Source organism: Leucoraja erinacea, chromosome 14 (assembly GCF_028641065.1).
Source record: "Leucoraja erinacea ecotype New England chromosome 14, Leri_hhj_1, whole genome shotgun sequence".
In the NCBI taxonomy this organism is placed as follows: domain Eukaryota; kingdom Metazoa; phylum Chordata; class Chondrichthyes; order Rajiformes; family Rajidae; genus Leucoraja; species Leucoraja erinaceus.
The window spans coordinates 50587899-50602088 of record NC_073390.1 but is presented as its reverse complement, the minus strand read 5'-3'; the positions used below and the strand labels follow the sequence as shown (position 1 = coordinate 50602088).

The window sequence follows — 14190 nt, the reverse complement described above, 5'->3', positions numbered from 1 at the left end:
CATACTGTGTTTTGTATTGAATTCTGTCTTTACTTTGTGTACTAGTCATGTCTCTACTATTTATTTCATTCCCCTTACATGTTTTTCCTCTACCTGCTAAATTTTTGTAAGGTGTCCTTGAGACTCTTGAAAGGTGCCCATAAATAATATTTATTATTATTATAAGTAACTTTAATTATAAACTTAACGTTAAAAAAAATACAAGACCTGCAAATAAGATGATTTGAATAATATTGGGTTATAAACTATTGACTCTGATGTAGAAAGCTCCGCTGATATACACTAGCAAAGAAATGCTGCTGGCATTACAGAGAGTGGTGCCATAACCGTGTGGCATTACCTTGCAGTGTCTTGTGAGTGATGGGAGCATGAAATCTACCTCTGGAGGGGTGAAATTTCACGCTGGTAATTAGACAGGCCTATGTGACCAATTTCACCACACTACAGAATCCACACCACGTTCCATCTTTATTTAATATGACCGATAAAACAATTACCACAGGTCCAGTATTTCTCATATCTTCACATCACATCAGAACATTTGCTGAATGAGTGGACGGAATAGAACCGACTCTATTTGTAAAGCCCCAAGGGTGGAAGAGAGATACCTGCATGTAGTTAGCAAAGGATCTGAAACACCTTAGAATGGATGTACGTTTACACCTTAGAATGGATGTACGTATATTGTGTGTAGGAAGGAAATTAAAAGAAATTAACATTATTTATTGAGAAATAGATAAGCCTCATGCTTTAAACTTCTTATCTACAATAAATAAAACACCGAACAGACTATTAAAGTGTGTGTAGGAAGGAACTGCAGATGCTGTTGGTTTGCATCGAAGATAGACGCAAAAAGCTGGAGTAACTCCGCGGGCCAGGCAGCATCTCTGGAGAAAAGAAATAGGTGACGTTTCGGGTCGAGATCTGAGATCAGAGCAAAGAGATATAGCTGGTAAATAAAATGAAAGAATGACATTAAATTAAATATTGTTCCTTTTCCCCCCTCCCACATGTAGATGCTGTTAGCCTACGTTCGCATTCACAACTGTGTCCCATCCACGTGGCCGTTTGTGGCGCCTGGAGTTTAGTAGTTGGTAATAGCAAACCATTCAACTGTGTCCACCGTTACACGTGTGGCGTTTGACAAACACACCGACACGAATGCACAACACAGAGTGTGGGGCTTCCGATCAAGGGTGGGAACGCCAGATAAGTGTTCTTCTCAATGATCCAGTGGCTAATTAAAATGATCAGATCCCCTCGCCTTGTCCTGGCTGATGTCAGTTAGTACAAGCCATGAAGAAGGGTCTCGACCCGAACTTCTCTCCAGAGATGCTGCCTGTCCCGTTGAGTTACTCCAGCTTTTTGTGTCTTATCTTCAGTACAAGCCACCAACCGAGCCTATTTGGAACGATTCGGTCTGCATTTAGATACACGTTTTCATATGAATTGTCAGCAAACATCAATAAACTGGGTAGGAAGGAAGTGCAGATGTTGGTCTGCTCCGAAGATAGACACAAAATGCTGGAGTAACTCAGCGGGTCAGGCAGCATCTCTGGAGAGAAGGAATGGGTGGCGTTTCCTCCTTCAGGCTGAATAAACTGGAACGCTAGCTGTGAGTTTGTAATACAAGTTGCTTTTTATCCCTTTATATGTGTACATTTCCCATAACCTCGTGTTACAATGTCTTCCTTTTTGCACACATTTCCAATAATTTCGTTAAAACTCATATCGCTTGGTTCGTTCGGTCTTTCCTCGCTAGACAGAACACAAGCCCGCCTTGATCCATTCTCTCCAGAGATGCTGCCTGACCCGCTGAGTTACTCAAGCGCTTTGTGTCTACCTTGGGTAAAAAAAACAGCATATTCCACACACTTTATCCTATCCTATGTCTTGCAGTGTAAGCAATGAACAGCAACTAGCTTGCACGGTGCAAAGAGAAATGACAATTGAATTGATACGTGTGTAGGAAGTAGGAACATGCAGATGCTGGTTTAAACCGACGATAGATACAAAAACCTGGAGTATCTCAGCGGGACAATCAGCCTCTGGGGAGAAGGGGTGGGTCCGGCTATCGAGCTATTTCCTTACGGATTCCGCCAAGCAATTGGAAGAAACGCCGATAAAATACCGCACAAGATATGCCCTGCCCTTGCAATATTTCCAACCCATCCTAAACGGAAAGACGGCGTTCGCAGGAAGGCAGCTCTCTCTCGGACCTGCAGATGAATTTCGTCTGTAATTTTCTCTTGCGAAATCCGCCTCCTTTTCAGCATATATTTCATTCATTTAGTCTATATCTCTCTACATCGCCGTCGATATCTCTCGTTCCCCTTTCCTCTAACTCTCAGTCTGGAGAAGGGTCTCGTCCCGACACGTCTCCTATCCCCTTTCTCCAGAGATGCTGCCCGACCCGCTGAGATACTCCAGTTTTTGGTGTCTATCGTGATGCAATGAAACTGCATACGTTAAAACCATCCCTTTAAATGGGCGTCGCGCAGTAAGACCTTGGTATCCAAGACAGTCATTTTGATCTCTAGGTAAAATCTATAGTTTAATGCGTATGAACTTAAGACTGCCTTTTGTTGCATTAAGGAATTTGGGTTTGTTTAAGTATCGGGATTAATGTGCAGAAAGTAACATCAGATGCTGGTTTTCACCGGTGATAAGACACAAAAGGCTGGAGTAACTCAGCGGGACAGAATTAACGATGAATGTGTTGGGTTTTATTCTTGTTTATTTTAGATCATGTGTGTGCATTGTGTTTTCAGGCCTGCTATTCGCATATACAAGTAAGAATTTCGTTATTCCGTTCCTCGCACAAATAATAAACACCGAGGATAGACACAAAATGCTGGAGTAACTCAGCGGGACAGGCAGCATCTGTGGGTGGAAGCAATAGGTGACGTTTCGGGTCGAGACCCTTCTTGTCCCGCTGAGTTACTCCAGCAGTTTGTGTCTCTATCTTCGGTGTAGACCAGCATCTGCAGTTCCTTCCCACACGCGAACAATTAAACACTTTGGACAGACAACAAGCTAAGTTTCAGGTACACAAAAATGCTGGAGAAACTCAGCGGGTGCAGCAGCATCTTAGATGCTGCTGCACCCGCTGAGTTTCTCCAGCATTTTTGTGTACCTTCGATTTTCCAGCACCTGCAGTTCCTTCTTAAGCTAAGTTTCAGACCAACATTGCCGCAGCTACTGTAGAAAGCGAGGAAGCAATGATGGCCCAAGACTAAGTGAAACCGCACCGGGTCTATTGTATGTTTTTATAATTGTTATCTTACCGACACAGATATAATTCGTTTATTTTATTTGTGTGAGTTACTGATAAGTGTGATTAGCTGGAAGGAAAACTGCCCGAGGACTCGTGAAAAAAAACTTGTCATGCATTTATGTCCCTGTCCACGAAAAATATGCTAATTTGTCATAAATGTATTTATTTTTAACGAATAAAAAAGGTAGAGCCGAGTTACACCTAAGAGATGTATCGATAAGGAGGTTCATATCTTATGATTCTGCGATCATTTTTTCCTCGGAGCGGTTGTGGAGCGAAATCTAAGGTCGGCCCGTGCACTTGTGCCTGTCCTGAGGGAGGCGAGGATATTGTATGTCTTCGTGGGCAGATAATCACCCCCGCTCCTGTTCAACACGAGTACAAACTACTCATCGTCGATTTCCTATCTTGGAACTCCCAGTACATTGGTCTGCCCTCGTCACGCCTTAGTAAGTGGAGAAAGACGCCTAAATCTGATAGCATCGTGTTTTCAATCTAGTTGGCTTTTCCCCCCTCGTTCGACCCTTTACAGTCCCCGGCTCTGTCACTCGGCCGCCCTCTCGAGTGAATGAACACAACTGTTTGGTTTGTAATCTTACATCTAAATATTAAGATAGGCTCCGGGAGTCGCGTGTCTGCTGTGCAGTTATCACTTGTCGGGGATTCATATTACTACATGAAGCAAAAATGCTTGGGCCCCCGTTCAAAACTTCCCACATTCCGCAAAACTTATATCATCTCGCAGCTTTACTTTTAAGCTGCAAAAAGTTGCAAAACAGCAGTCGCTGCCAGAGAGAGAAAAACAGGGGACAGAAATTTCACGAATTTGTGCCCCAGGCGAATCGGGGGCGGGTCAGGCAGATGAAAGTCAGAAGAAATAAAAGGCTCGATTTAATCAGCTTTAAGAGGCTTCGGTCCGGGTTCTGATTGAATTTGGACCCGCGCATGATTGCAGTAAATCGTGCTTGATCACGCCTGAAGCTGCGCTAAAACAGTGTCCCATTCAATCAACAGCCGGCAACCTCAGTCACTTAAATACACTTCTAAATCATTAAGTATAACCCCGGCTGAAACATTTATAGCGACCCGTTTATATTTAAAATCGAATGGATAACAGAGTGAATTCACCACGCGGTGAATTTAGCAAGCGGGTTCTGCACTAATAATATTTCTTAATGACTCAACATTGCCAATAAAAAAACCCAACTGTGCATCATTTATTAATCTGGCATTGAATAAAAACTGTCCCGGTTCAAAGAATTGAAAAGTTCGCCTAAAGTTACTAAATGTACCACAAAAAGCTCCCTAAACATCAGCAGGTATTTTTTTTTTAATAAAACATTTATTTTAAGGTCATTTCAGCAAATTGCATTTATCCATTATTCTGATCTTGTGAGTTTGTCAGCTGTGGTTTTGCACAAGATGTTGCTATTAATGTGCAAACGGGGCAGGCCGCTGGAAACTCCTTGCAACTTGCAAACTGCGCACTGCATGGCCGGGTGCCTCGTATCCCCGTGTGTAGCTATGTAATGTTGCCAAGGCTGTAGCGAAAAATCTCCAGTGACTTGTACCATTTGTTTACCTGTGAACCTAGGTTAATTACAAACTAAATTGTTGACTGAAAAGATTAGAATGTAACCCCCCCCCCCCCCCCCCCCCCCCCCCCCCCCCCCCCCTTTCTAATAACTTCTGCCCCCGCTTTAAACTAACGGTGCCAGAATTAACGAGACGTTCCTGGAATTAATACACTAACTTTTTTTTTAACAAGTCTCGAGCCGCAATCTTTTGCAAAATTAATTTGCAAAGGGGCTGAGCTTTAATCTATTAACTACGAGGAAATCTCGGGCATTCTTTGCAGTTTTCTCCCCCTCTCCTACCAATGTAAAGCGAGCCTGCTAAATCAAAGACTCTGCTCGGTCGCACGGCGCCGATTGTACTTGGTTTTTGAATGACACTTGGCATCTTGCGCGTCTAAAAAGATAGTAAAAGGAACATTTTGTAGGTGAAAATAGGGTAGCTTTCCACGGTGGAAGCAGAGTCCATAAAACTCCGAGGACTAGCTGCTAGTGGCGGTCACTGAATAATTCATCCCTCATTGCAACCCCATAATGTCTCTTCTCAGCCTTTTGTTTGGACGGTTTCTGTTCTTTTTTTTTCTCTGAATTACAAAAAGGTTGCCTGCTTTTGTTGCCACCAAGCTGTCACTGCCACCGGCTTTGTCCTTCCAAACCTAAAGTGTAACTTTCAATGGACTCACGCTTCTTTGTTTCCCAAGTTCATCTCCAAGTGTGGATTGTGTATTGAAGGACCTCTTTGTATAGCTGGAAAAGTTGTACAAATGTTTGACCAGCTCATTTGGTCGTTTTTGTCTACTCAAGATCGCATTTGCAGCGAATTTTGTGCAGGTCTATTGGACTCCTGCAACAAGCGACACGTTGTGTCAACGCTTGTGCGAGAGGCTAATGCTAAAAAGGGGACTTAAACGTATCCACTCTCCACCAAGAGTTTTCCAGCCTCGTTTTATTTAGTTTCGATGTTTTGATTAACAAATCGTGTCTTCGCGAGAAGGTACTTTGTTAGCGCGGAGAAAAAGATAATCAAACCGCAACAATGGCCAACAAGTTAAAGCGAGGCAACGCAATACCTTTTTTCCCTTGTTATTATAATCCATAATAGAACTCGTTAAATACACACCCAGATTAATTCAAATGGTAAATATGGTGTATTAATCAGATCAATAAACACTGCCGACTATAAACGGGCTACCACGGTTCATGAGCCAGATTACAGTTTCACCGTTCACACCCTTCATTCAGTCACAGGGACTTTGAGACAATCTTTCACACCGACTTTCCTGGTGCGATTTCACAAACAAATACAGGGAAATTAACATTTCTGCATTGCGCACAAATACGACCAGAACTCGTGGGGATAATAGAGGGGATCGTGTGTTTCTGAATGAACGATAATATCTTGTAACTGGTAACTTATCGAAGCGTGAACGAAAATATAATTGCGGGATATTTGGGGTAGGTAGGTCGAGATTCCGGTTTGAACCATGAAACTTGGACTGTGGTTATATTGCAGCTGTGTAGTTCCACTCATCGCATGGTATGGAGGAGGCTTTGGGGAGGATGCTAAAGTGGTTCAGGATATCGCTGGGATTGGGAAATATTAGCTATTGGACTAACTTGGGCCGTTTTCTCTGGAGCGAGGAGCAACTTGATGGAAGTATATAACATTATAACGGGTATAATTAGGGTAGATAGTTCGAGCGTTGCTCCCTCGGTGGAAAGATTAAACAAATACCAGAGGGCGTAGGCTGAAGGTGTGAGGGAAAGAGTTTAAAAGAGATAGGCGAATCAAGTTATGTTTTACAGAGAGTACTAGGTTCCTGAAACTCGAATGGAAAGTGGTAAAAGGATATGCCATAGCACCATTTTAGAGGTATTTAGACAAGGCACACGAAGAGGCAACGGGTAGAGGGATATGGATCATGTAAGGATAGATGGGATTAGTTTCGATGAGCAGAGTTGTTGGTGTGGATATGGTGGGCCGAAGGGCACAGTCCTGGGCTGAAGTATTCTTTGGTCTACAATAAGTGGCCTCAATGATCAGGCCATGTCCTCCCACGGGAGACGCCCTAGCATAGACTATACCGAGCTCTGCCTCGGCAAGCGTTTACCAGGTGGACAGGGAGCAAAGATTCAAGGATGTTCCCAGAGCCTCCTTGTAGACGTGCAACTCTCCCGTGGATCCCAGGTCATTCTTGGCCCATGGCTGCTCAATGTGGGGGAAGAGGCAGTAGCGATGGTGTTGAGAAGCACGGGTCCATGTAACGCAGACCCCCAGTGTAAAGGGCAGAAGAAAGCACCTATCTTCCAAAAAATACCCATCATCAAGGGACATGCTAGACGGCGAGGTATGTTGCACACGTGGAAAGAAACCAGAGGTACCGTTGCAGGCGGGTGATCTTCTGTCTGGGATGTTAACTGCGTCTACTTCCACAGATGCTGCCCGATAGTTTCCAGCATGCCCAAATTGTATTTATTTATGTATTGGAGTCATTGTTCCCCCAAATTACCCACGTCCCGCCCCACCTGTCCCTGCAGCGACCCCATCAGCCAACTCCAACCCAATTGAAGTGGACTCGAGTCCTCTCGTCTTGGGGACTGTCCACTGTCCACCAAGAGGCTGGCGCTGTGCTCCAAGATTCATCCAGGAGATTTGCCATTTACTTTCAAACGATGGGCATTGAGTTTGACCAACCTTCAATTATTTGCTTCGGCGATAATAGCTATCTTCAACCAAAGCAATGATGGAAGAGAAATTCTCCACCATTTTAGAAAAAAAAAATAATGTGTCATTTTGTAAATATACTAACAAACTTTAAAAGAACTGGACAACTTCATGGTTTATTCCTGAGAAACAAATCAAGGGATGAATATTGATTTCTTGTGGCATATCGTTTTGGGGGGAAAATATCCCGAGTGGCTTATTGGTCTACAACAAAAAAATGACAGTGCAGTTAGATCCCAATGAGTTGGACTGACTCACCTTGTCGCTTCTAAGAAAGAAAGCAGTGCCGAATATTGGAAGCAACGCATGTTCCTTATTTCTTATGTATTATGTGGTACTATTCAGTTACTGTAAATTGGGTAAAGTTCTGTGTAGGAAGGAACTGCAGATGCTGATTCAAACCGAAGATAGATACAAAAAGCTGCAGTAACTCAGCGGGTCAGACAGCATCTCTGGAGAAAATGAACAGGTAAAGTTCTGCCTTGCAAGGGATATATAAAGAGGAAGTATTGGGTGGATTTCACCTATACTTCCTGAAATTCAATCTTGAATGGACAATTTCTGAGCATTCTCCTGGCGATGCAAAAATCACCACGACGATTTTTTTTCATTTAATTACAACTTGGAATTGACTTGAAATGTTTAGCAAACAGCATGGGACGTTTGGGTTTCGTGTTGTTCCGCACGCAGATGCACAGAGTGACGTTCGCGGTAATTTTCTCCAGTAATTTTCTCGAGGTTATATTTAAGTCTCGTTTCTCGTTCTGAGTATATAATTTAATGCATGCCAAATATTTCGTCATTAAAGACAATTCGAATCACATCTGCACCGGATCACTTCCAATTTTCAGATCTCGTTCAACCGTAATTAACCAATCTTGGCCCAATTTAGAATTGACACCATGTTGAAATTAGTCGGGGTGTACGCTCATATATATTATATATGATATTCCCCTCATCAGCGTATCATCACATTTCCCATTGTTTAGCAAATTCCATCAGCATAGTTGTATGTTTAAAACAATAGTATCCGAAATATTAACGTCTAATATTAATGAATGTATATTATGTTAAACGTTACGACAATGGTCTGATTTGATTATTTGAAACATTCTTCATCTTCGAAAACTAGCTGAAAGATTACGGTGATGAAGACAGTTTGCAAACTGGAGACATTTTCTAAAATACTGCAACCACAGTCGTTTATGGAGTAGATTATAATTTTAAACAATATTATCTGGTCTTTGAAACCGACACTTTTTATCCTCGAAATTACAGGAAGTTATTGGTGACATAATTGGATTGAATATATTTTCACCTGCTTCAAACGTACAGTTACAAATATTATCCACAATCTACGCGTGATTTCTGTATCATTTAATTTAACATAAATTTAGCAACAGTAAAGTGAAGTGTCCAACGGGTGTGATCGGTTAATTTTCCTGATGGCGGTGCCACACTCAAAATATGGTATTACCGCTCTGTGATAACCAATAGAAACGGTCTATACTGATAGTCTGTGCAACAATATTAAGGCTGATCCTCACACAGCATTGCCTGCAAGTCAATGAGATTACAGTCAGATGGTAAGCGGTGAAAGACATCTGTTTATCTTTGCACACAACCAAGCGGCAAACTATCTATCAACAGGTTTGCGGTGCTGATAAGGATTGTCCTGGTTGCATTTCGATCTTTGATATCGCCGCCCTCTGCTAAACTCCGCTCAATTGTTTTAACACTTTGGCGTAAACTTTGCCACCTGAACAAGCTCAATAAAACTCACAGGGTGAAACAAAAGCAACACTTCCGTCCACTTTCCCTTACAGAGCCGCAAAACAAAGCTAAGGGCACCTAGGCGCTTTCAGCTGGAGTCAACTGTGTGTTCCTGGTCATTTTGATGAACCCACCACGGTGATTGCTTCCACCCCAGTGTTGGGCAAATGAACTTTCATTCTGAGCTACACTCGTGTTTGATTCAAATCTGTACGAAGTTGTCTTTCTGTGCGAAATATGTAACCAATACAAGCTTTCAGATTGTTTAATTAAAATCTATAAAATAACGAAGTAGTGACAGAAATATCAACACATTTTAATCACAAAACTATTTTACCACTGATTAATTAAGTTCCACCTCTTACCCTTATCAGCCAAAATCCCGTCAATACTGTGCTTCGATTTCTTGTCGCCGTCTTCATATTCTTTTCTTCCACAATCTTCCTCATCGTCTTCTTTCTTCCCGAATTTGCTCCTCAGGATGCGGCTTATTGAACTCACTTGTGTGAAAGAAATGTTTTGAGGCGATGAACAAAATGTTTCGAATTCCTGCGCGATGTTCCGTTCGCGTAACAGGAGCCCGGAACACCAATATCAATCATTCATTTATAACTTCGGATCAAGCGGGTTACATTTTACATTTGCGCATTAAAAATAATCAAATGGAAACATCTCTCTTGGGGGACGTTATATTCACGATCAACTCCATCGCGAAAAGCAGGTTCAAATTCCTGCAAGTACTGAATTTCCATCCCCGCACTATAATACACGATCTGTACTCTTAATATTAGCACCGTGAAGTTGGTCCCTAACACATTCAATAATAATAAGTTAATGGACTGTCGAAGCAGTATTTTCGAATTTGAGGCGACTGTTTCCTTTGGTATTAGTTGTGCAGCTGGGCGATATTTACATTCGCAGCGAATTTCATGTTTAGACGAAATAAGAGCAGCCATAAATTCACGTTATTATTGGGATTTTATTTCAATTCGCACAAATATTGTACCAACCTGAGGGAATGGTATTCCGATCACACATGCCGTCTTTCAATAACTTATCCCGGATTTCCCAGCTAAACATTCCAGGATTCTCCTTCTTGTATTCTTCGACCTTTTTTTCCACGTCTGGAATTGCCATTTGCTTCATTGGGAATGTCACCACAAGAGAGAAGATAAGCAAAAACATATTTTGTTTGTTTTCAGTTTTGCTACATTGCCACTCATAGCAGATGCATTCCGACTTTTACTAAATATCTTATTTCCCCCCAAATAATAATTCTTTACACGAATCGTGTGGGGGTGGTGGGGGGGGGGGGGGGGGGGGGGGGGGGGGGGGGGGGGGGGGGGGGTTGAATACATTATACAAAACAAGATAAAATATAATTTCATAACGGAAAGTTTAGATTTGGAACGATATTTGCGTGTCCGATAACTCTGTCCAACTAGAGTATTATATATTACAATATATTATAATACATAATAATATAAATGGAATACATAACACTTCATCAAGTATTAAATAACACTTTATATAATATATACAACTTTATTTGGACACAGTTATCGGAAACGCAAATAGAGTTCCAAATCTAATGTTTAATTTATGAATTTGGCTTATAGTAAACGAAAATCAAACTGGGCACAAAAACGGGTTTTATTGATTGATAACTTCACTGCGAGTCGGTACTTGAACTTTGCGGTCGTGTTTATTGAAAATGCAGAGTCACCGGCGTACAATTCCTGTGTTTAATGACCTATATTACGATAATTGCGGGCCATTACAACCCGCGCGTTTAATTATCTGTGTCAAAACCACCGACATTAAAGATTGGATTACGAATCAAGGAATAATGTTGCCTCCATTACAAATATGGAATTTGCCACCCTGAATATCTGCGTTACTGTAAACCGCAGCAGCATCGCCAAAAAAAAATTCTCCCCCCCCCCCCATCCCATCTTTAGTTTTGCTGAAACCCATCAAAATTGTTCAACTTTTCCTTTAATCTTATGTGTTTAAATTTGCAGAATCGCACAACCCACGAAAAATAAAAAATAAAAATTGTTTCTGATTCTGTACAACGCAAATATTAAAAAGTCTTTTAAGTGTTTAATATAGATAGTGCATGGAATATGGACATTGGATCGGTCATTAACATTTTTAATAAACCGCATTTAATCACATTACCAAATTGAAACCTGCATTTAATGTTGTTACTATATTTGTAATATTCCAATGATTCATCTAATATATCAATATCTTCACTCATTGGGTTATTATAAATAAAGAAATCCAAGGGTTACAAGCACTTTCATTGCTGTTAGAAGTTGCATAATCTCAGCTTTTTGACTGCTGAAAGTTATTAACAATGCAACGATGAATCAAATCGATGCAACTTCTAACATATCACCGGAACTAAAAAGCATTATGACAAAAACACAATGTTGGCAAATGATCATGCTAAAAGTTTAGTTATTTTATACAAGCGATGAATTAATAAAACCAATGTAACATTGACTGCAGAGACTCGAGTAGGACAGGCGTTGTGTATGTCTGCGTTGCCACAGATGGCAGATTCTGCAAACCCCAGATGTTGATTTTACAGTTTGGGGAAAAGAAGTGCACGGTATTACAATCCTCAGGTGGTTTTTGTCGATTTCACTGTCTGCTTTCGAGGAGCCTTCAGAGGCATGTACAGTTTCGCAGCGCCATCGGGGCACTTTGGAGATGAACCGTGACAACGCATTTCGTGACTATGCGCACACATGACTATACTCTGACTATAATGCAGAATATATGTATATATATATATATATGAGTGTTCTCACTTACCCGGGGTTTGCTCCCAGTCGCCCCGGGTCTGATGGATCCTGTCTCCTGATATCTGCAGAGGATTTTAGAGACACAACCGTGGGAGACCCTCAGTTGCCGGGAGATGACACACGGTCTGATACCGTGATGAGCCATTTCCACTATCTTGTGCCTGATATGATTTGGCAGAGGCCGGCCGTTTATAAAAACTCCTCCGAGCTGGTTCACTCTTCCTTGACCTAAAGGCGTTGACACTATTTGCAGTAAAAATTCGCAGCGTCAATAAACATATTGCAACTTTACCGATCACACAGACAAGTGGAAATAAACTCTGAGTATATTCCATCAACGTTTAAGTCAACGGAAGTGCTTATATATCGTGCCGAGTCCATTTGGAGAAATTATTTTCAAGCAAAACCATTCCTTGTTTCAGAACTAAAAATTATACATTTTCACAGAGGTGTCTCTTTCCGATGTTATTTTAACTTGCACCATAAAAGTTAGAAGCAATGGTTCAGATCTATTGCAATACAGCTTTGCCACTAGAATATTTAAATCTATGTTTTGTATCACGGATAAGTTTTCCATTCCCCCGGCCCGGTTTCGAAACATTAATACGATTTTGTGCATTTATATACACTGATTCCGTAACTTGAGTTTACAGAAAATCCATAAGTGACTTCAAGCTGTAACATTGTTAAAACTAATTAAACTTCGTATATTTGAAACCAAGCAAAAAGTATATTTGCTGCTTGCTATTAGATATCACAGTTTCTCACCGCCGAGACTAACGCGACTCAGTCAGTATCAATATTGGATTCTACTTACAGGATATACTGAACATGGTCGGCGTAGAAGGCGCGTTTATGGGCTCTAAGAAACTTTTTTTTACAACAAACAGGCATATATACTACACGGGTCTGCACGGTCACATAAGGAGAATGAATGACTGGGGGAAAAGGGTCATCAAGTATTGCCGTTGTCTCGTACACAAGGTTCCCCGTGGTCCGCGCGTATTTTCTGCTTCATGGTAGGGAGCTAAAGAAGCAGCCGATCAGTGAAAGCATGTGGGACTCACTCACCTTCCAGTGGGAAGCCGCCGCTGCGAGGGTAATTCTGTCCTGGGGCAGGCCGCATCATTCTTGGGACGGGTCCAGCCAACGTGCTCATTTTTGGACACGTTCAGTCCCAGATTTTCAGTGGGTTAGCGAAGGAGGAGGAGAGATTATATATACATGTATATATATATATGTATATGTATATTTTAAATTGAAAAAAGATAGTGATCACTTTTAGATAAATCCACTCGGGCCAGTCGACTTCAGGAAAGCTAAAACGCAACTTCGGTTTTGTTTTTTTGTTTTTTTTTTTTTTGTCCTCCCCCCCCCCCCCCCCCACCCCCACCCCCACCCCCCCTACAGATGTGATATCTCCAGACACTTAACCGGCGATCTCAAGAAAGTTGACTTGAGTTTTTGTTGCTGCTGCTGTTGCTGCTGTAGTTGTGCTGATGGCGGCGGCGCGGGGTTTGCTCTGTATGCATGTGACAGGTAGAACCGTGGTCCAGGCGTTTAGAGTTGTTGTGGTCACAGGCAGAAATCGATGGGACGGTGACCTAGAGAATTTATCATTTGTTCCAGCCCTGACTCCATCGAGACCCCTGCTTTCTGATTGGCGAATAAGACAGATTCTTCTCTATGGAAACGTGTGCCCCGATTGGCCAATCCCTGCAATCTCCCTTTCCCATCACTGGGAATATATATATATATTTTTTTTTTCAATTAAAAAAAAAAAGTGAGCGTGCCCCAGCGAGGATTAGAAGCCCCGCACTGATGCCTTTCTCTCACACGGCTGCTTTCGCTGGTTTATCTAACTGATATCTAAACATAATCACCATTTTGTGTCAGGGAAAGATTGCCTGCAAGGCAAAGTCTTAAGTTGCAAGTCTAAAGAAGGCGGACTCTTGGGGGAAGAAAAAAAAAGCAGGGCTACATTCTTTGACACTCTTCGAGTTATTATCAGTAATGCAATTC

At 41.8% G+C, this 14190-nt stretch overlaps 1 protein-coding gene across 3 annotated transcripts in view; it reads right to left on the bottom strand.

The window, feature by feature from the left end:
• Window positions 1-13476, bottom strand: part of pax3b (paired box 3b) — a 108605-nt gene extending 95129 nt beyond the window's left edge. Inside the window, exons 1-5 of one of the 3 annotated variants that reach the window (XM_055646414.1) lie at window positions 13240-13476; window positions 12179-12411; window positions 10360-10489; window positions 9715-9849; window positions 7733-9133 (exon numbers count right to left, since the gene is read on the bottom strand). In XM_055646414.1, coding sequence (XP_055502389.1) covers window positions 9120-9133; window positions 9715-9849; window positions 10360-10489; window positions 12179-12411; window positions 13240-13327 — 600 coding nt within the window. In that variant the 5' untranslated portion in view covers window positions 13328-13476 and the 3' untranslated portion in view covers window positions 7733-9119. Of the gene's footprint in view, window positions 1-7732; window positions 9134-9714; window positions 9850-10359; window positions 10490-12178; window positions 12412-12985; window positions 13212-13239 lie in introns of those variants that run through there. The other 2 variants (XM_055646412.1, XM_055646413.1) reach the window with 2 other exon arrangements.
• Between the last annotated feature and the right edge of the window lie 714 nt (window positions 13477-14190).